The sequence below is a fragment of the Pyrgilauda ruficollis genome, unplaced genomic scaffold (genome assembly GCF_017590135.1).
Source record: "Pyrgilauda ruficollis isolate IOZ18807 unplaced genomic scaffold, ASM1759013v1 scaffold233, whole genome shotgun sequence".
Taxonomy (NCBI): Eukaryota; Metazoa; Chordata; class Aves; order Passeriformes; family Passeridae; genus Pyrgilauda; species Pyrgilauda ruficollis.
In genome coordinates this window covers 477,104-497,270 of record NW_024522873.1, presented here as the reverse complement: position 1 = coordinate 497,270, position 20,167 = coordinate 477,104, and the positions used below count along the sequence as shown (strand labels likewise).

General features: G+C 55.2%; 1 protein-coding gene across 1 annotated transcript in view; it reads right to left on the bottom strand.

Annotated features, from left to right (window-relative positions):
- The window catches only part of NEGR1 (neuronal growth regulator 1), a 166,914-nt gene extending 152,098 nt beyond the window's left edge, over positions 1 to 14,816 (bottom strand). Inside the window, exon 1 of the mRNA XM_041469437.1 lies at positions 14,468 to 14,816. Coding sequence (XP_041325371.1) covers positions 14,468 to 14,637 — 170 coding nt within the window. The 5' untranslated portion in view covers positions 14,638 to 14,816. The remainder of the gene's footprint in view (positions 1 to 14,467) is intronic.
- Positions 14,817 to 20,167: the final 5,351 nt, after the last annotated feature.

Sequence of the window (20,167 nt, the reverse complement as noted above, 5' to 3'; positions counted from 1 at the left end):
AAAGTGTCTGGTAAAACCCACACAGATTTATTGTCTCTATTCTTTTATATATAATAAAAACGTGAAATATTGCACTATTTTCAATCTCCACATACTTGGAAGACCACGAAGGACCCATCTTGGTGCCACAGGTAATTCCTGCTCCTCTCAGGATCCCCGAGGCTGGAAAAGCCCTCCCAGCCTGTGGAGTCCCAGCTGTGCCCAATCCCCACCTTGTCCCCAGCCCAGGCTCTGATTGCCACCTCCAGGATGGGCACCCCAACCTCCCTGGGCAGTGCCAAGCCCTGACCCCTTTCCATGGGGAAATTCCTGCTGTGCCCACCCTGATCCCCCCTGGCCCAGCCTGGGGCTGTTCCCTCTGCTCCTGCCCCTGTTCCCCTCCTGTCAGGGAGCTGTGCAGTGATCCAGTCTTGCTGGAACAAGTGTGAATTCCTCAGCGGTCCCTGCCCTCCTGTGGAAACCAACAATAACACTTTGTGCGCCTACAAGTGCCTCTGTATTGTTGGAGGACTTGTCTCGCATCTCATTAGTAGCTTCCCTTCATCCTGCAACTTTAATTAGCAGCTCCAGTGTGGGATTTACCTAGGACTGCCATGGGTGAGGAGTGCGAGCTAATGAATTATTCAAAGTAAATTAAGAGACCGAGGGAGTTCTCTTCCTGTCTCACACTAATGCACAGTTCATTAGCAGAGATTTTCACCTGTGACAGTCACAGGTACCTCACAGGCTGAATTTCTGTGCTCACCTGAAATGGATTCTGTCTCCATCCCTGGGAATGTCAGACCCCGAGTTTTTCTGGAGAGGTGTCATTAGCAGTGACAGTCAGTAAATTGGATCCCCAAGACGTGGGATACCTTCATTAAACCTGGGCAGGCAGATTCCCATCACCCTGGGAACACCCCACGGAGCCTGGCAGGACCCACACGGGTCTGTCACCCACCCCAGACCCCTGGGGGCATCGTCTGAAACCTCCCGAAAGCTTCTGGAGAAAATATGGAGAAATGAGAAAGGATGGAGAAAGCTCATCCAGATCCACCAGATGCCACTGTCCCAGGTGCTCCAGCCCCAGTGTCCAGCCTGGCCTGGGGCACTGCCAGGGATCCAGGGGCAGCCCCAGCTGCTCTGGGCACCCCGTGCTCGAATCTTGAATGCAGTTTAGTGCATGAACTGTATCTGTTTTCTCTTTGGACCTTTCTGCTCCCAGTGTGTGTTGTATGAACCCTGGGACTCGCGGTAGTTTGGGAAGTTAAAGCAAATTAATCACTCCTGGCATGGGCTGCATCCCAACGAGGGGAGGCAGCAGCCCTGCTGCAGCAGGGGCTCCCCCGGGACAGCGAGCTGCTCTCATGGATATCGACCTGCCCCGCTCCTCTGCCTCCTAATTGCCACCAGAGCAGCCCCTGCAATTAGCAGGGAGCTGCCTCGCTGCCAGCCCGCCCAGGGATGGGCACTCCAACCCTCCCTGGGCAGTGCCAAGCCCTGACCCCCTTTCCATGGGGAAATTCCTGCTGTGCCCACCCTGAGCTGCCCCTGAGCAGCAACGCGTCGGCCACGAGGACCAAGCAGCGTTTTTCTGCTGGTGACAGAAATCACTGCTTCTCCAAAGTCCTGACGCTCACAATCTGCAGATAAAACTGACTATTAAATTGCACTGCTTACTTACAGCACAGATTTGTGGGTTTATGAGCAGAGGACGCGGGAGTCACTTGTTTCCTAAATAACTGTGGGGAAAGGCACAGCAATGCTCTGACTTGGCTGCTTGGCTCCTCGAGGAGCTGGAATCAGCTCAGCTGCCCTCTGCAGCCCTGTGCCACAGGAGTGACAATGACAAGGCAGAGGTCGAGCATCCCTTGAACAGGTTTGGCATTTTTCCCCATACCTGCAGCCTACATTAGAATATTTTCAATAGCATCCCTACACACAACAGCTTTCAACTGGGTCACTAAAGAGATCAGATTTTCAGCATTAAAATCAAATAACAATTTAAAGTCTTTTAAAGAACAGAATTCATTGCATAGTGACACCCACCAACACTCAGAAACAAAGTTCTGGATCCAGGAAATCCTCAAAAGAGCCCAGGGTTGTTCTCTGTTGTGACAGCAGCAGTGCTGCTGGGGGGAGCTGGGCTTCAGGACAGCCTTGCACCCCTCTGGTGTGGGAAAAAAGGAATTTCTCCCTTCCCTCTGCCCAAGAAACCCCTTGCTGACATCATCCAGCTCAACAAAGGGCCTCGAGGAACCTTCTGCAGAGGCAGCCAGCCTCGAGAGACGTGGAGCCCTGCTTTGCTCTGAGAGCTGATTCCAGCAGTTAATTGCCTCTAAAACCCTCGCTTCACAGTTAAGTTGGAATTGTTCAGTTTCAGCTTTTAGTCATTAGTTTGCATTATGGGTTTTTTGCCAAGATTGGATTTTCAGAGGTTTCTGACATTAAAACATTCTCCAGCACAACGAGGGTGCCTAATGCTGTTCTGCCAAAATAATCAGCCAGAGCTCCTGAAGCTCCTCCCCGTAAACATTTTTTATTTCCCATACAATATTCCTCTCCCTCCTCTGCCCCCTTCTGCTCTGCCAGCAGCTTTGGGAAAACAGGTCCCAGCATGTTTCCACGTCAGCAGAGCTTTGGGATTCTCCTCCATGCCCAGCTGTGCCCACCGCTGGATCCTGGCCCCGGGGCTTTGCCGTGGTGTTGAGTTAGGGCCCAACAAAAAGTCTGGTTTTAAAACAGACCCAGCTTATTGGGATGTCCCTTTGAGCAGCTTCCCTCTTCCTTATCTCCCATTCCTCTCACCCCTGAAAGTGTCAGCAGGAATTTCCCCATGGAAAGGGTGCTCAGGCCTTGGCACAGCTGCCCAGGGAGGTGTCCAAGGAAGAGTCCTTCCCTGGGGACTGGCAGAAGTGAGACAGAAGGGATTTCATTCTCTTTTGGTGGAATGCGTGAGCTCCTGGGTAGGTATCTACGAGGACAGTTCAGCAGATAAAGTGAACATTTCAGTTTGCAGATCTGAAATAGAAAAACATCTCTGCCATCCTCGTGGAGACTGCACGTTGAGTTTCCAAGAGCAGAGAGAGAGGAAATGAGGGAGTAACCAAGGGGATCCAGAAGGATCCAGAACCTGCCTGCAGGGCAAAAGTGTGGGATAATAGGAACATTCATTGAAAAGAAAAAAGAGGAATTTCATGAGCTTTACCTAAAAAATGCATTCACAGCCATGTTCGTGAAACCATCCTTTGAGAACAGATGGTTGATAACCTAAATAATTTTTAGTTTAGGCTCCAGTTTTGCAAGAAATCTGAAGTATTCTGTTTTTGTACAAGTCTTGCCCTGGAAAGAGAAGCTGATTAAATTAGTGTAGGAATAAGTTTTAGAGGCTCTTGTCTGGACCCTTTTCTGCAGGACTTGGCACCAGCGTGAGGCAGCCCAGCACCTTGGAAAGCAAAGAGCTGTGGCCCATTTCTGTAACAGATCCACTGCAAGAGGGAAGTGCCACAGCTCTGCCCAAGCCTCTGAGACGCCGTTTTCCTAAAAATATCACTTCCTGGGGAAAATGGAGCACCTGTGGAAGATGCACCCTTAAGCATTGCCTTTTTGGGAACCCCAAACCCACACACTCAGAATAGACATTGCAACACGGAGCCACGTTTGCAGCCCAAGCTCTGCTGAAGCCAAAGATGATCACTAAAGCACCCAAATCTTCATTTCCTTCTGCATCACAGCACCAGGTCCAACAGATCTTTATGTGGAGCAAAGGCTTTTGTTATTTTTAACCACTTTCAGAGCATTTTTCAGTATGGATTTGAACTTACACCAACAAAGATGATAAAACTACCTTCCTTCTTAAATAATCAAGCCAGTCTACTAATGTAAAATTAATGGCATGGAATGAAAACGTTGGGCAGTTTCAAAATAAATTAAGTGTGGAAGCAGGTTACATTTAATCAAGCTGTCATGCAAATTAGCAGCCTCACTCAGTGAGGACTATTTAAAGACTTTCTTAGCTGGTGAAAATGTTTTTGGAACCACTACAGGAACAGTCTCTGTTTTGTTGAGGCACAGGAATGTTAAAAAGCTCCCCCAGAACAGGGTCAGAATGTCGATTCCACAGAGGGAGGGTTTGCTGGGAGGGCAGTGCCACATCAGGGGCTGGGGCAGCCTGAGCCAACATCCCCAGAAAATCACGGAGTCCAGGATGCTGCACACAGCTGCCAGAACAAAACATGCAACCGAGAACAAAACAAAACAAAAGGGAAAAGTAAAAGCAAACAAAGCAATGAAAAATACCAAACCAAAACAAAACCAACCCAAACAAACAAAACAGTTCTATAAACACAGAATTCTTACGGGGAGAAATTCACAGACTCCCAGACTGGTTTGGGTTGGCAGGGACTTGAAATCTCATCTCCTTCCAGACCCCCTGCCATGGCAGGGACACTGCCACTGTCCCAAATGCTCCCAGCCCCAGTGTCCAGCCTGGCCTTGGGCACTGCCAGGGATCCAGGGGCTGCTCTGGGCACTTGTGCCAGGTCTCCCAGCCTGGCCTTGGGCACTGCCAGGGATCCAGAGCCAGCCACGGCTGCTCTGGCAATTCCATCCCAGCCCCACTTCTCTTCCACACCCAACATTTTGCCCAGCAGAAGTGCCTTGGGGCGTGCAATTGATGCACTTTGAATTGACAAAGACTGTGTTTTCTCCCCAGACGCGGCAGCGGTTGTTGCTGGCTCTGCCCCGCTGCCCTCATCCTGTCCCAGGCAGGGTGGCAGTGCCCGCTGGGAGGAGCACAGGGCTCCCTGTGAGGCTCGTGCCACGGGCTCAGTGGTGCCACGGGGATGTCTCAACCCCCGTGCGGGCTTTGACGAGCTCCAGTGCAGCCCAGGTGGTGCCAGGATAACGGATGGCTCAGGGTGCCGGGCTCTCTGGGCACGGCTCCCTCGGCCACCTGTGCCCTGGCTGTCCCTGGCCCCGTGGTCCCTGTCCCCAGCAGGGCCCCTGCCCTCCCTCCCGTCTCTCCCAGCCCGAGGAGGCTCTTCCAGCCCGCAGGACTCCATTCCAGCTGGGAGCACAGCCTGAGCACTGCTGTGTGCTCGGGACTGCGTCCCAGCCCTCCTGAAGCTCCCCTTGCCTCGGGCTCTGCTGCCTCCTGCTCTTCTACACCAGCCCACCAAGGGGAACAGCAGAGGAGATGATTTCCTGTAACCAAATTTATTTTTAATTCCAGCGTGATGGTTCTGGGCTGGCTGCCTTGAAAAGCTTGATTGCTGTGAATTTCATCCACTTTTTTGATTCCGTGACTTTTCATGTTTTATACATGTCCAAATCCATTTTCCTTTCACAAGATTAGCTGAGGGAGGGCTCAGAAGGAATATTGTTTTGAGGTACTAATGCAAATTAAAAAGTGGAATAGAAGGTTAAGGATGACTCAGTGCATTTCTTTCTCTCTGTGGGTTGAGGTGGTTGTGAGTCAGGGCAGAGCCAGGCCAGGAGCCAAGAATCCAGAACTGGCTGGACACCCAGAAGGTGTCCATGGAGTCCCAAAGGCGTTTGGGTAGTTGATCTGGTCAGCACAGCTCCAATAAATCATGAGGAGAATCCAGCACCCCACTGAGAACAGCTCAGGGTAAATATTCTGGGGCGATGCTTGGAACTGTAGGTGCAGAAGCCAAACCCACGCCAGAGAAACCAAAGCTGTAGGAGGTCACTAACCCTGAGTTTGTGTGAAACCCAGAGAATCAGAGACCGACTCTTGTTTGGGTTGAAGAATTCCTTCCTAATATCCAGGGTAAATCTGCCCTCCTTCGGCCCCGAGCCGCTCCCCTGTTCCTGCAGGATGCCCTGGGATCCTCTGTGCCCTGAGCTCTCCCTGTCACCGGGGCCACATTCCCTGCTGCCCATCCAGCACTCCTCCCAGCTGGGCTGCGGGGCATTTCCAGTCCTGGCTCCCCGGGAGGCTCTGCCCAGCCTGGGGCCACCCCAGCTGCAGGACCCCCAGGTGACCTCGTTATCCACCTTTAATTTGCTGCCTGTGGTTTGTGCTCAGCGCTTGCACCTTCATGCTGCCAGAAATGTAACACCGAGCGGGTTTATCAGGTTAAAAAAAATCACAAACCATGTACTAAATACGATAATTACATTAATTTGAAACTGATTTCTGGCCATGTGCAGGACTCTATACAAAAAAAAAAAAAAAAACCGACCTGTGACAAAAGCTGTATTTTGTTTTCTCTTCCTCTGCTCTTTAATAGTCTCTGAATGAAAAGTCTAGTACAATTTTCTAGTCCACTTGTTCCAGCCAGGGGGAAAACTGCTCGTTATAATTAGGCCGCTTTCATAACAGATTTCCTGCTGCCCCTCCTCCCGTGGATGTGGCCAAGGCTCTGCACCTGGGACTGGTGCACAGCCACTGCCCACCCTCCCTGGCCACAGCTCACGGACACACCAGCAAAGTCTGCAGAGAAACTGCAGAGAGAAGTCTCTCCAAGAGAGGTTGGGGTTGGAAAGAGCTCTGAGCACGCAGCCATGCCCTCGCTGAGCCCAGCACAGCCCACTAACCAGGACTGCCCTCTCTGCTTCACCCCCACCCTGGTGGAGCCCCAGCTGAGCCCTGTGAGCGTGCTTCAGGAGCAGAGGATGGACACCCAGCCAGGCTGGGCCAGGGCCACGGGGCCAGGAGATGCTCCATGGACACCAGCTCTCCCCGTGCAGACTCAGAGCTGGCAGGTCCAGGGCTGCAAAAGCAGGAGCAGAAACTCAGGAGGCATTGACCGTCCCAGTCCTCTGCTGGCAAGGGCTGACACAAGAACTGGGGCTCCAGTGGGCAGTTCCAGCTCCTTTGTCACTGCTCGGAGCACAGCCCTGCCCCCAGCAGCCTCTGCCCAGGGGATTTGGGTAGGGAGGCTCTGATCCCATGGCAGATGGCATCAGGGATAATGTACAGCTTGTGCTGAGCCCCGTCACCAGCTCCAGCCCCACGTGCCACTCACCCGAGTACCAGCTGCCACCTTCAGCACCTGAGCCGGCCACCCTGCAGCTACAGCTCCGTTTGAACCCACTTCCCTGCGGGTCCTGAGCCAGCTCATTCCCACTGGGATCAGGGCAGCCAGCCCTGGAGTGCCCCATTCCCACTAGGATCAGGGCAGCCAGCCCTGGAGTGCCCCATTCCCACTGGGATCAGGGCAGCCAGCCCTGGAGTGCCCCATTCCCACTGGGATCAGGGCAGGCAGCCCTGGAGTGCCCCGTTCCCACTGGGATCAGGGCAGCCAGCCCTGGAGTGTCCCATTCCCACTGGGATCAGGGCAGCGAGCTCTGGAGTGTCCCATTCCCACTGGGATCAGGGCAGCCAGCCCTGGAGTGCCCCATTCCCACTGGGATCAGGGCAGCCAGCCCTGGAGTGCCCCATTCCCACTGGGATCAGGGCAGCCAGCCCTGCAGTGCCCCATTCCCACTGGGATCAGGGCCAGCTCCATGCCCTGCTCCCACAGCCCTGCCCTGCCCTGGCTCACACCCCACACACCTGGGGCAGGGCTCCAGCTCCCGAGCAGAGCCCACAGGGATCACCCTGGGATCTCTCCCAGGAGCTCCCCAGAGGGGCAGAAGCAGCAGCCCCATTCCAGCCCCATTCCAGCCCCCGTGTTCAGCCCCATGGGCTGCCTGGCCCAAGGCAGCAGTGCCCCAGACCCCTGAGATCCTTCCCCTGGGACATCAGCTGCACTCAGCTCACACACGGTGACAAGGAGAAAGTCATTAAGTCTCTGTTTTCTCCTCAACAGAACAGCCCCTTGGAACAAATCCCGGTTTTCATCCCTTACTGACTCCTTGTTTTGTTAGTTCCTCTGCAGAACAGCTGAAACATTCACCATCATTTAAAATGATAAATTATTTTAATTTGCACTGAATTTATTTATTATTGCCGCGCAGACAAGAGGCAAGTGCCATAATGTGCTTGTTTAATAATTGGCAGGGATTGGGAAGAGGAAATTCTTATGCAAACAACAACTTCACTTGCTGGGGGTGTGCAGAGGAGCCTGCACGTCCCACGGTCACATTGCAGGAATGAAACCCCACGGAGCCGAAGGATTTATCACCCCAAACTGCACCAGAATATCGAGAGTATGGAAGCCAAGAAATGAACCTTTTGAAATCATAAAGGAAAGAAGGGGACTTTTATATTTCTTACACTCTGCACAGACACCAGAGCCTGTGTTCACAGCCACAGGCAGCCCCGGGCAGGCACTGGGGGCACTGGAATGCTGGGATGCACAGAGCATCTCAAAATTCCAACTGCTGCATGAACTCGCTGTCCAGCCGCTCTCTTCCTGCTGCAGAACTCCCTTCCAAGTGCTCGGTTCTCATAACACAAATTACAGTGGATGGGTGTCTGACAGACATGTCACAGCCTTCCCAGCACACCATCACTCCTTAGGCAAAGGCTGTCAGCTACAAAGCATGGCTCTTCTTGGAAAAGAAGGGAAAACTGGTAAATCCCAATCTCCAGAAGTCATTGGCCCCTCAGTAATTTAAATATTATTTAGGCACCCCAGGCCTCCTGAGGAGCTGATCAGCTTTGGATGCAAAGTTTGCTCGACAGAGGTGCTCCAGCCCCAGAGGCTCCCCAGCCATTCCCACCTGAGAACTGGGTGTTCCCAGGACCTGGGGGTGCAGGGGATTCACAGCTCAGGCAGCACTGCCGAGGAGCTCCAGGATAAACCCAGGGTGCTGACCTTAACGCTGTCGTTTTGTTTTGAGCCCCTGGGGCCTGAGGAAGCCCAGGCAGGTTTTGTCTGGCCGTGGCAGGGCTCTGCTGGGAGCAGGAAGGCCAGTGTGGAGATGGGAATGTTTGGAGATCTGCCATCTGGAGATGGCAGAGGAGCAGGAAGGGGTGTGTGATTGCTGCTGCTCCAGCTTCTGCCCGAGCAGGGCTCTCCCCCAGCCCGACCCCTGAAGGGTTTAGCAAACCCATGTTAGGTGGGCATCTCCCCCAGACCACCAACATTCCCTGGAGCAGAACCACTGTGCAGGACAAGGAGAATCCCCCCTGTTCCAGCGGGAGCCAAGGAGACACCTCCATCTGGGAAAGTCGTGTTCCATGGGCAGGGAGAGCTCTGATCCCCGGGAGCTCCAGGGAGCCGCACGGAGCCCGGAGGCAGCAGCCAGGCTGCACAGAGCAGCTGCTCCTGGCACTGCCCCGGGCACCTGGCCGGCCACTGCTCCCTCTGGGGACACAGGGACACTGCCTGCACGGGGACACAGGGGCACACTGCCTGCATGGTCACTCTGGGGACACAGGGGCACACTGCCTGCATGGGGACACAATGTCACACTGCCTGCATGGGGACAGGGGGGCACTGCCTGCATGGGGACACAGGGGCACATTCCCTGCATGGGGACACAGGGGCACATTCCCTGCATGGAGACACAGGGGCACATTCCCTGCATGGGGACACAGGGGCACTGCCTGCACGGGGACACAGGGGCACACTGCCTGCATGGGGACACAGGGGCACACTGCCTGCATGGGGACACAGGGGCACTGCCTGCATGGGGACACAGGGGCACATTCCCTGCATGGGGACACAGGGGCACACTCCCTGCATGGAGACACAGGGGCACATTCCCTGCATGGGGACACAGGCACATTCCCTGCATGGTCACTCTGGGGGCACAGGGTCACACTGCCTGCATGAGGACACAATGTCACACTGCCTGCATGGTCACTCTGGGGGCACATGAGCTCACACTCCCCACATTTGGGGCAGTGGTGCTCCCAGACCAGGAGCTGCTCCTCCCATTCCTCAGATGGGAACTTTTCCCACAAGCAGAACTTAGGAACAGAAGTGGTTGAGAAAATCAAAGAGCAGGCACCAAAGGAGGTGGATAATTTTGGATTAGCTGTTTCCCAGGTGCCCAAACCTTGGCAGAGCAGTAAAAGCCAGCCCTGGGCAGTGCTGGGCTGCCGGCACAGCCCGTCCAGCCTCCCCAGGGGCTCATCCCAGGTGTTGGGTGGCAGCCCTAGGTGTTCACAGCAGGGGACAGTGCCACTGCCCAGGACACGGACCTGGAACTCTCCAAGGTGCAGAAAAGCAGCCAGGCTGCACATAAAGTATTTCCAATTCAGCAAACAAACCAAAGAGCCCCAAAGCTCCTGATCTGTGGCAAAAAAAGGTATTTTCCTACAATCACCCCTCTGGCTGCCCCAGCCTCAGCCCAGATGTGGTCAGACACGTGCTGCATCTCACTGACCTGCTGGCCCAGAGCTGAGCCCTGGGCTTCCCAGCCAGGTCACACAGGAGCCAGCCCTGTGGTCACAGCTGGGCACGGACACCTGCCGTGCAGCTCTCCTGCTCCTCCCTGCCAGGCTCCGGGAGCACCAGCCCCAGGGAGCCAGCTCCAGGTTTAGTTCTCTGCATGAAGAACCCAGAATTCTGCCCAGACTGCAGAGCACACCTGCCCCAAACTCCCCTAGAGCCACACACTGCTAAAAAGATCTTCTGCTTTTTTAGAAACCATGACAGCTTCTACAGCCCAATTTGCTGCGCTGACACAACGCACAGGTGCTATAAAGGTACTCGCACTCAGACTTGGTTTCATTACCCGGGAGCTTTGAGCAAAACAAAACACACAATAAAAACCTTTACTCGCTAGAAAAACCCTTTTGATCATCTTCAGCTTTGCACTTTCCAGTCTCCAAGGGGAGCTGGGCTCCAAACTGCCGGCGGGGTCTGCGGGCACTGCTGGCACTGCCCGGAGCAGCTCCAGCACGGGGAAAGGGCAATTCTTGCTTTTCCCACAGCAGCAGCAGCAGCAGCAGTGCCTGTTGCTGCCATGCTGAGCTGAGCTCTCCCCTGCCCTCCCCACATCCCCTTCCACCTCCCGGGAAGTGGGGAGCAGCCTCCTCCCAGCTGGAGGTGGTCTCTGTTTTCCCTGGGTGTCCAGCCCTGCTCCGGGGCAGGGAGGGAGGTGACACAGAAGGTGATACGGGCTGTCCCTGCTGGCTCCCCTGCATTTGTCACCTCTCCTAAACCACTCCCTTCCCGAAATTGCCACGTGTGCTGTCAGTGAGAGGGATGTGCTGGAGCCCAGGGTGATCCCTGTCCTGAGGGATGGTGCAGAGATGGTCACAGCAGAAGCCTGGTTCTGAACACACAGCTGGTTCCTGAGCTCCTACCAGTGCACAACGCACCAATTTATTCTTTTAATAAAAGCATGCCTTTAGAACTCGCTCTCTCCTTCCTCGTGTGTTCCCATAAAATCTTAACCAGCTGCCTGGGAAGAATACAGAAAGGATGCAGGATGGAATTCTACTGCTGGAAATCAGCAGCTTCCCAAAATTATTCTGCCATGCAAAACAACTGTGTTACTGACAGAATTTCTTCCAACTCCAACAAACACAAACAGTTGGGACTGCGGGGATCCATCACCCATTGAAACCAAACAAAAGGGAGCAGGCTTTAATTACGGAGGCTGCAGAAATAACTCACCACAGGCAGAGCTCCTCAGCTAAGGAGGAGTTTTCTTTAAAATCCCCATGCTGAGGAGCTTCTGTACCAAAACAGGTGCCCAGTGACATCCTTGGCAAACCTTCTCTTCCGTCAGTCCCTCGGGAAGGGACACGTGGGGACTGTGACTGGTGCTGTTGGGAGTGCTGGCCTGGGCACCAGGGGATAGTCCCAGTATCCCAGAGCCACCTGGGCAGCAGGGGACAGTCCCAGTATCCCAGAGCCACCTGGGCACCAGGGGACAGTGCCCGCAGCCTGTGCCTCCTGGGCAGCAGGGGACAGTCCCAGTATCCCAGAGCCACCTGGGCACCAGGGGACAGTCCCAGCAGCCTGTGCCACCTGGAGGGCAGCAGCAAAGCACCATCCAGCCCCATCCAGGCCTGGCACAGGGTGGGGAGGGCGCTGGCCCCTCAGGGGCCATGGGTGTGGGGTGGGGTCGGGCTGAGCAGGAGCAGCAGCCAGGGAGCCGTGCTCCAGGAGCACCGGGACAGGGAGGGAGTGATCCTCAACAAAACTCTGTGTGCTTGATCCAAAATGATTACACTGAGATATGAATGAACCACTAAAATGAGGGAGCTGAACTTTTTAACTTTATGTTAGCACACAGAGGTTTTCCTGGAGAGCCCCAGCAGGACAAGGAGCCTTTACTCCCCATCTTCAGGCAGACAGTGAAACTTCGGTGTGGGAGCTGGGGCCGGGACCCAGCTCAGCCTGACCCTGCACTCATCGAGAGGGGCTCTGTGCCTTCTCCCCTGGCACATCAGCACAAAACGAGACTCGTGAGTGGAAGTTTGTCCCCGGTCCCAGCGGGATCCCCTCTGCTCTCACCCTCAGGGCACGGGCAGGGGTGCCCAGCTGCAGCCAGAGCCCGGCGGTGTGCCCCAGAGAGGGCAGCCCAGGCCCGGGCTCGGATGGCTCCAGCTCAGCCCCAGCCCCGAGATCACCCTCAGCCCTCCGCGGGCTCGGCAGTGCTGGCTCAAAGCCGCCCTATTCCAGCAGCAGCTCAGCCCGGGAGCTGCTCTCGGCGCTGCCCTCGCACCCACGGACGGTGCTTTTGGAGCCCTCGGGGCAGAGGGAGGCTGAGCCCAGAGCAGAGAGGGGGAATCAACACGAGCTGGCCGCGGGGAGCCAGGGCCATCCTGCCGGGAGAGGCAGAGCTGCGGAGCACAGCCAGCTCCGGAGCTGCGGGCACGGCTGGGAGCAGAGAGCTCCGGAGCTGCGGGCAGCAAACTCCTTCTTCAGCACCCAAATTGCCGGCTCACTGCAGTTTAAACAAAGAGCCGATTTCCGATACTTCCAGCAGATAGAGCAATCACTGCCATGTACATTGAGGTGTATTCACAGCACCTGCAGGCAGGGACAGCCCCGAGGAGCAGGCGACGGGCAGCAGAAATGCGATCCTGCATTTCCCCCCTCAGGTTAGCAGCTCAAAGCAGAACAACCCCCGTTTAACGCGAGCCCGCCGAGGGCACGGAAGCCAGAGGAGCTGCTCAGGGGGCACGAGGAGCAGACCCAGCCGCAGCACAGACATGCCAGCATCCCACCGCTCCGCGCCGGGGCTCAGCAGCGCTGCCAGCGTTTCCTGCAGCAGCCTCCGGCCACAAAACACACCGGCCCTCCCCAGCGAGACCCCAGGGATGCTCGCAGCCCCGAGCTCCGTCTCGTTTATGTAACGCGCCCAGCTGCGCCAGCAGCGAGCTGCAGACAGCAGGCCTGGCAGCCGGGCTGGGCTCCAGCTGAACCCCGGCGGAGCTCACCTCGGGAGCAATCGCACCGCTCTTTAATAAGGCAGTTTGGAACGTATTTGGGTACTAACAGTGTTTAATAGCGGCTGAGTATGCCGTAACAGCCTGTGAACCCATCAAGTTACTTTCCCTGCAACAGTACAAATAAACCACTTTTTAATTGTTATTTCCTTTGATTCTCCATTTGTGCCACAGAAAGCACGAGGACCTGAGCACGTCTCAAAATACAGAGGATAATTGAGGTGCGCATAAAAACCACTTGTCAGCTGCCCTACATAGACATCTACTGTATTTTCAGGAGCTACTACAACAGGAGCAGCCTAAAAACGCTTCCAAATCGCTATTGAAAATGCCTCATGCAGCATTTTACTCTTGGATCATTAAAAATGCTCTTGGATAAAATGCATTGTAACCTCGAGATTTCCATGAGAGCCCAACAAAAAACAATACAGCCAGAGACCTCACAGCTGAGAAGTGCTGCTAATTAAATCAGAGATTTCTCACCAGCCAGGAGCTTCAACCGACTGAAACCGTATTCCAGAGAAGGGGAAAATGGGGGGTTTGGAACTGTGGTAGGATCAAGGCAAAGTGGAACACACGGATAAAAAGTTACAGTGGGGGCTGGGGGATGATTATATCAAGGCAGAGGATTGCTGAACACAAACCAGAAGGAAAGGTTCGAGTAGATTGTGGTGTCTGACTGCTGGTAAACAAATTTTGCTCCAGTCAAGAGACAGGAGATTCGGGAGCACAGGGTCCATTAGGAGAGGCAGGAACAGAGCCACGGGAAGCAAAAATCTCCTCGTGGCATGGAGCCAGCGTTCCAATCGTTGGGAAATATAGAACTATGTATCAAAATAAATAATGCCGATGGTAATGCTCCTGGCAGGGTTTAATCGTCCTCTCCCTGCCACAGCCCCGCGCTGCTCGCTCTGCAGAGCCCCCAGACTGCTGCCGGAAGCCAAAACTGCATCATTCCACCCCAACAACCCATTTCTAAACTTCCAGCAACAGCCAGGGCTTCTCAAATAGAGCGAAAAAGGGCAAACCGCGGAACAAAACCGCGCCGGGAGCCGGCGGGCGGCCCGCAGCCGGGGACAAGTTCCCGCAGCCCGGGGCACCCCGCGAGCGGCCCCGGGCCCGAGCGGCCGCACAGCCCCGCCAGGGCCCCGCCGGAGCTCGGGGATGCTGCGGCAGCTCCATCCCGCATCCCTCCCGCCCGCGGCCGCCTCCTACCTCAGCACGGCCGTGTCCCCTTTCCTGACCACCAGATTGTCCACGGCAGAGCCCGGGAAGTCTCCTCCCGGCGCGGCGAATCTCCCGGGAGGAAGGAACCAGCAAAGGCCGAGGAAAACGACGGCCAGCCACTGGTGGGAGCCGCCGGCGCTCCGCAGCAGCGGCACCATCTCCGCTCCGCGCCGGCCCCGGCGGCGGAGAGCGGGCGAGCGCTGCTGCTCCCGGCGAGGGCGGCCCCGGCTGGGCGGGCGGGGGGCGGCGGAGCGCGGCTGCTCCCGGGCGGCCGCCGCAGCATCCAGCGCGGAGGGCAGCGCGCAGCCCGCTCCGCTCGGCTCCGCTCGGCTCCGCTCCGCTCGGCGCGGCGGCGGGCGGTCCCCGCTGCCAGCCCGTTGCCACGCAGCCGTCGCCTTGGCAACCGGCCCGGCGGCGGAGGGATGCTCGGCCCTCTTCTGCCGGGCTCCCCGCTCCGCCCTCCCGCACCCCGGCCCCGCCGTGCCGCGGCCCGCCCACCCCGCAGAGCCGGAATGGAAACGGACCGCTTTGCCAAAAGCCAGCAGCGCTGGGAACGGCACCGGCAGCTCCAGCCAGGGGCCCCTGGGACCTGCTGGAAGATCCAGACCTTTCTGGAATACAGGGTTGCCCACTCTGGTACTTCCATTTCCTAATATTCTATCTAGGAAAAAAAAAAAAAAAAATGTTCTAGGCTGGAGACCTTCACCGAAGAGCAAACAAACCACTGACAGGTTATCTGCCCAGATTCTACCAGGAAAGCCAGAGACCTTTACCAAGGAGAAAGAAAAGTCACCAACAGATTATTTCCTAAAATTGTCCAAAAACATTCAGAGATCTTCACCAAGGAGCTAAAACCCACTGATCTGTTTTTTCCCAGAATTCTACCGGGGCATCTTTGCCAAGGACCTAAAATCCACTGAAAGATTCTTTCAGGATATGGAGAAGCCTTTGCCAAGGAGCAAAAATCCATTGACAGATGATTTCCCAAAATTCTACCGGGACAGCCAGCGACCTTCACACCAAGGAGGGATAAACCACCCACATTTCTCCCCAAGATTCCAGCAGGACATCTGGAGACCCTGCCTGACAGATTCTACCAGGCCATCAAGAGCCTTTCCCCAAGGAACATAAATCCACTGACAGATTACTTCCAAAATTCTACTGGGACACCTAGAGCCCTTCAAAAAAGCAAAAAATCCCCTGGCAGCCCCGCTCGCTGTAGACAGCCAGGAATGAGCAGCGTCTTTTCCCCTGGGGTCTTCTCCAGCACACACAAACCCCTGGCAGGCTGTGGCAGATGCACAGAGCAGGCAGTTCTGGTTGCTGCCTGTGTTTACCCTGTGTCCCCCTTTCCAGGTTAAACATTCCAGGCTGAGCCCCTCCCAGGCTCAGCATTCACCCCAGACCCCCGGCTGCACCGTGCCGGCTCAGCCCAGCTCCCTGCAGGAATTCCTCTCCTCTGGAGCTCCAGAGAAGTTGCATAAGGGCAGCTGTGGAGCAGGAATTGCAGGAATACTCCGCTGGGGCTGTTCCAGGGTGATTCAGGCACATCTGGCGCACACAGTGTCCCAATTGTCCCTGCCACAGCCCCGGCCCGCCTGTGCCACTGTTCCTGCCAGGGCGTGCATCGCTCTGTGCGCCCCCCTCCCCTACCCACGGTTTGCATCGGAAGGATTTGGGAGTAGAATGTTCCAGTTAAAGAAGATCTGTAATAATCAGGATGCTTCTGCAGCTCGCTCTTTCGGGAAGCCAATCCCTGTTCCTGGAAGCTTCTCCCTTCATTACCACATCCCATTAGATGCTTCCAGCTGCCAGGAGAAATTCGAGCGTACACAAAAGGGAATTCTTCCCCTTCTCCTTCAGCACCGAGGCTGCAGTTTCCTCGGCAGGGAAGGAGAGGGGGAGAGCGGGGCTGGCTCCCCCAGGGTGGCTGGCAGGGCACAGAGCTCCTTTGAGCAGCAAACACAAGTGCCCAGTGCCACACCCCGTGCCACACGGGCAGCTGCCACAGCCCACAGTGCCCAGCCCTCGGAACGTGGCAGCAGGAGCTTCTCACTAGCACCAGCGGAGCACAAAGTGCCAAAAGTGTTGTTGGGAACGCTTCCACGCAATGGGAGCTGGCTGGGCACAGGATATGGGTGCTCTCACCCATGCCGAGCTGCTCACAGAGGTGGAGCTGTCCCACCCCTCAGCCTGCCACCACCCTCCACTCAGAGATTCACAGTCACCTCCCCCAGGGCCTCTCCAGAACCAGGAGCTTCTCCAGGGAACAACCAAACACATCCCACAGCAGGCAGCTGGAAAGGGAAAGGTCCTGAAGGGCTTCAGGAACCCAGACAAGGGCTGTGACAAGGGGAGCAGCAAACCCCCTCACCTGCTCCTCAAGGCTTTCTGCTCCTCCTTCCATCCCACTGTGGGAGGCACCCAAAGGAGATAATTCCATTTACATCACAGCTCTGTAACAAGGCGGGTGCACCCCAGGAGAGCTCTGATCCCTCCGAGTGGACTCTGGCCTCGCAGAGCTGCAATCCAGTGAGACATGGGCCTTCCTCTAGCAGAGCTGCACAGCTGGGGCAGCTCCTCAGACACCTGCCCAGGGCATTCCCTGCTGAGGCACAAACTCCAGCAGTGTTTGTGCTCCTCAGTGCGCTTGCACAGACTGTGGGGGAGCACCACTGTGAGCTCCAGCAATCCCTGCACACCCCATCCAGAGCAGGGCCCACACGGGATTTGGGCCTGGATGTGACAAACTTCACACAGCTCTCACGTGTGAGGAGCCCTTTGAGTGTTCTGGTTCATCCAGTGCTCAGATCACCCAGGATGTAACAGTGCACATCTCATTTCAGGGAGAGCTCTGTAACCTTTAATGAGCCCAATGACGTTCCTCTCGCTTGACCTTAACAAACAATCAAATAATTTGCTCCTCTTTGAGTGAGCAGGACAAAAGGCATCTCCCCAGCACCATTTATTCACGTTGCAAAAGATCCCATAAATCTCAATCAATAATAACAAAGATGAAGCTTTTTGTTTTGTTCATTTTTAGATTTGTATCTTGCCTTTTATGTTATTTGTAGATCAATGGAAAAATGAGCAGGTCAGGGGGTTAGAGCAGTAGTGCCAACCAGGGCTTGTCTGGAGACTGAAATCTTTCATCTGGATCTGCCCCACCTCCTCCCCTAACCCAGGAAGAATTTTAGTGGGGGGGAAGAATAAAAGAGGAAAAATCCCCCACCAGATGTGTGCACATATAGAAAAAGTATTTCACAGAATGCCTGAGGCTGGAAAAGCCCTCCCAGCCCGCTGAGTCCAGCCTGTGCCCAATGCACTGGAGGTGCCCCCGCAGTGCCAGCACAGGGGGACAATCGGTTCTGCCACATGCCAGGCTCTTGCTGTCCTTTGGCCATGTGGGCACAGGGCTGGCAAGTGAGCCCTCCCTGTGAAGGCAGACAGGAACCCTCCTTCAGCTCCCTCTGACTGCACTTGGCTGCTTTAGCACCAGGTCCCTCAAACCCAGCCCTGCTAACGCCATATGATAATTCCTTGTAATTCAGCTGCATATTTTTGTTTAGAACCATTTCAAAAAGCTAAATTTAGTTGTTGTTTGCAAGTATGCGTTCAACAGTTTGCACAAATACTCAAGACTGATTCCCAGACTTCACACTTGGCTTTTTGCTTCGTTTCCTTCTGTGTGTTTAACTCTCCTGCACCCGTTCCCTCCCGCTGGTGACACAAGATGGGAGCTGGAGGAAACATAAAACTCCAGGAGAATCAGTGCTTTGGGTCTGTATCCCACAGCACACGGGAACAGAGCACAGAACAGAGGCAGCGTGCCCCTGGGCTGGCACCTGCCTGTGAGCAGAGCACTGGCCACAGAGCCCTTCCTGCCAGGACACAGCACCGAGCACGGGGCAGTGTCATCCTGCCAGGACAGTGTCATCCTGCCAGGACAGTGTCCATCCTGCCAGACAGTGTCCATCCTGCCAGGACAGTGTCCATCCTGCTAGGACAGTGTCATCCTGCCAGGACAGTGTCCATCCTGCTAGGACACACTGTATCCTTCCCAGGACAGTGTCACCCTGCCATGACAGTGTCCATCCCTCCAGAACAGTGTCCATCCCACCAGGACACAGTGTTCATCCTGCCAGGACAGTGGCAGTGTCATCCTGCCAGGACAGTGTCCATCCTGCCAGGACAGTGTCATCCTGCCAGGACAGTGTCCATCCTGCCATGACAGTGTCCATCCTGCCAGGACACAGCACCGAGCATGGGGCAGTGTCATCCTGCCAGGACAGTGTCCATCCTGCCAGGACAGTGTCATCCTGCCAGGACAGTGTCCATCCTGCCATGACAGTGTCCATCCTGCCAGGACACAGCACCGAGCATGGGGCAGTGTCATCCTGCCAGGACAGTGTCCTTCCTGCCAGGACACAGCACCGAGCTTGGGGCAGTGTCATCCTGCCAGGACAGTGTCCATCCTGCTAGGACACACTGTCATCCTGCCAGGACAGTGTCCATCCTGCCAGGACAGTGTCCATCCTGCCAGGACAGTGTCATCCTGCCATGACAGTGTCCATCCCACCAGGACACAGTGTTCATCCTGCCAGGACAGTGTCCATCCCTCCAGGACAGTGTCCATCCCTCCAGGACACAGTGTCCATCCTGCCAGGACACAGTGTCCATCCCTCCAGGACAGTGTCCTTCCCTCCAGGACAGTGTCCATCCTGCCAGGACAGTGTCCATCCCTCCAGGACAGTGTCCATCCCTCCAGGACAGTGTCCATCCCTCCAGGACACAGTGTCCTTCCCTCCAGGACAGTGTCCATCCTCCCAGGACAGTGTCCATCCCTCCAGGACAGTGTCCATCCCTCCAGGACACAGTGTCCATCCCTCCAGGACAGTGTCCATCCCTCCAGGACACAGTGTCCATCCCTCCAGGACAGTGTCCATCCCATTAGGACATAGTGTCCATCCCTCCAGGACAGTGTCCATCCCTCCAGGATCCAGCAGCTCCCCTGGATCCCTGGCAGTGTCCCAGGCCAGGTTGGACATTGGGCTGGGAGCAGCCTGGGACAGTGGGAGGTGTCCCTGCCACCTGGGACACTGTCCCTGGCCAGGCTTTGAGGTCCCTCCCAGGCCAAGGAGGGGACACAGCAACAACAACAATAAAAAGCAAAAAAAACCCCATCCACGCTACACAGAATTTTAAGAGTTGTGGTTTATGTCCAAATTCACAGAAACTTTGGGAGGTTTAAATGTTTCCACAATGACCAAAGAACAGTAGAATCAAAGAGGAAATCAATAAAGTGCTTCTGGAGGTAAAACTAGTTTTTAAATATTATTTTAATATCTTTGAGGGAAGAAAAAAGGTAATAATTCCAACTGGCCTAGGAATTCTCAGGTAATAATCTCTAATACAGCTGCATTTTGTTTTTTCTCCTGGAGCAAAAATACCATAGAAATGAGGACAACATTCCTCCTGTGCTGCAGCACAAACCCTTCCAAGGAGCACCTGGCCATTGCTCAGTGTTCTTTTCTTCAAAAGAGTCTCAAGCTGCCTAAAATTTACACAAACAACCCAGGGCACCCAAATAATTTGTCAGCTTTAGTTTTCAAAGAGCAGTTTCTGATGGTTCTGCAGAAGTTATGGAAAAGAGCTCACTCAGAGCAATCCCACCGGATCATCAGTCAG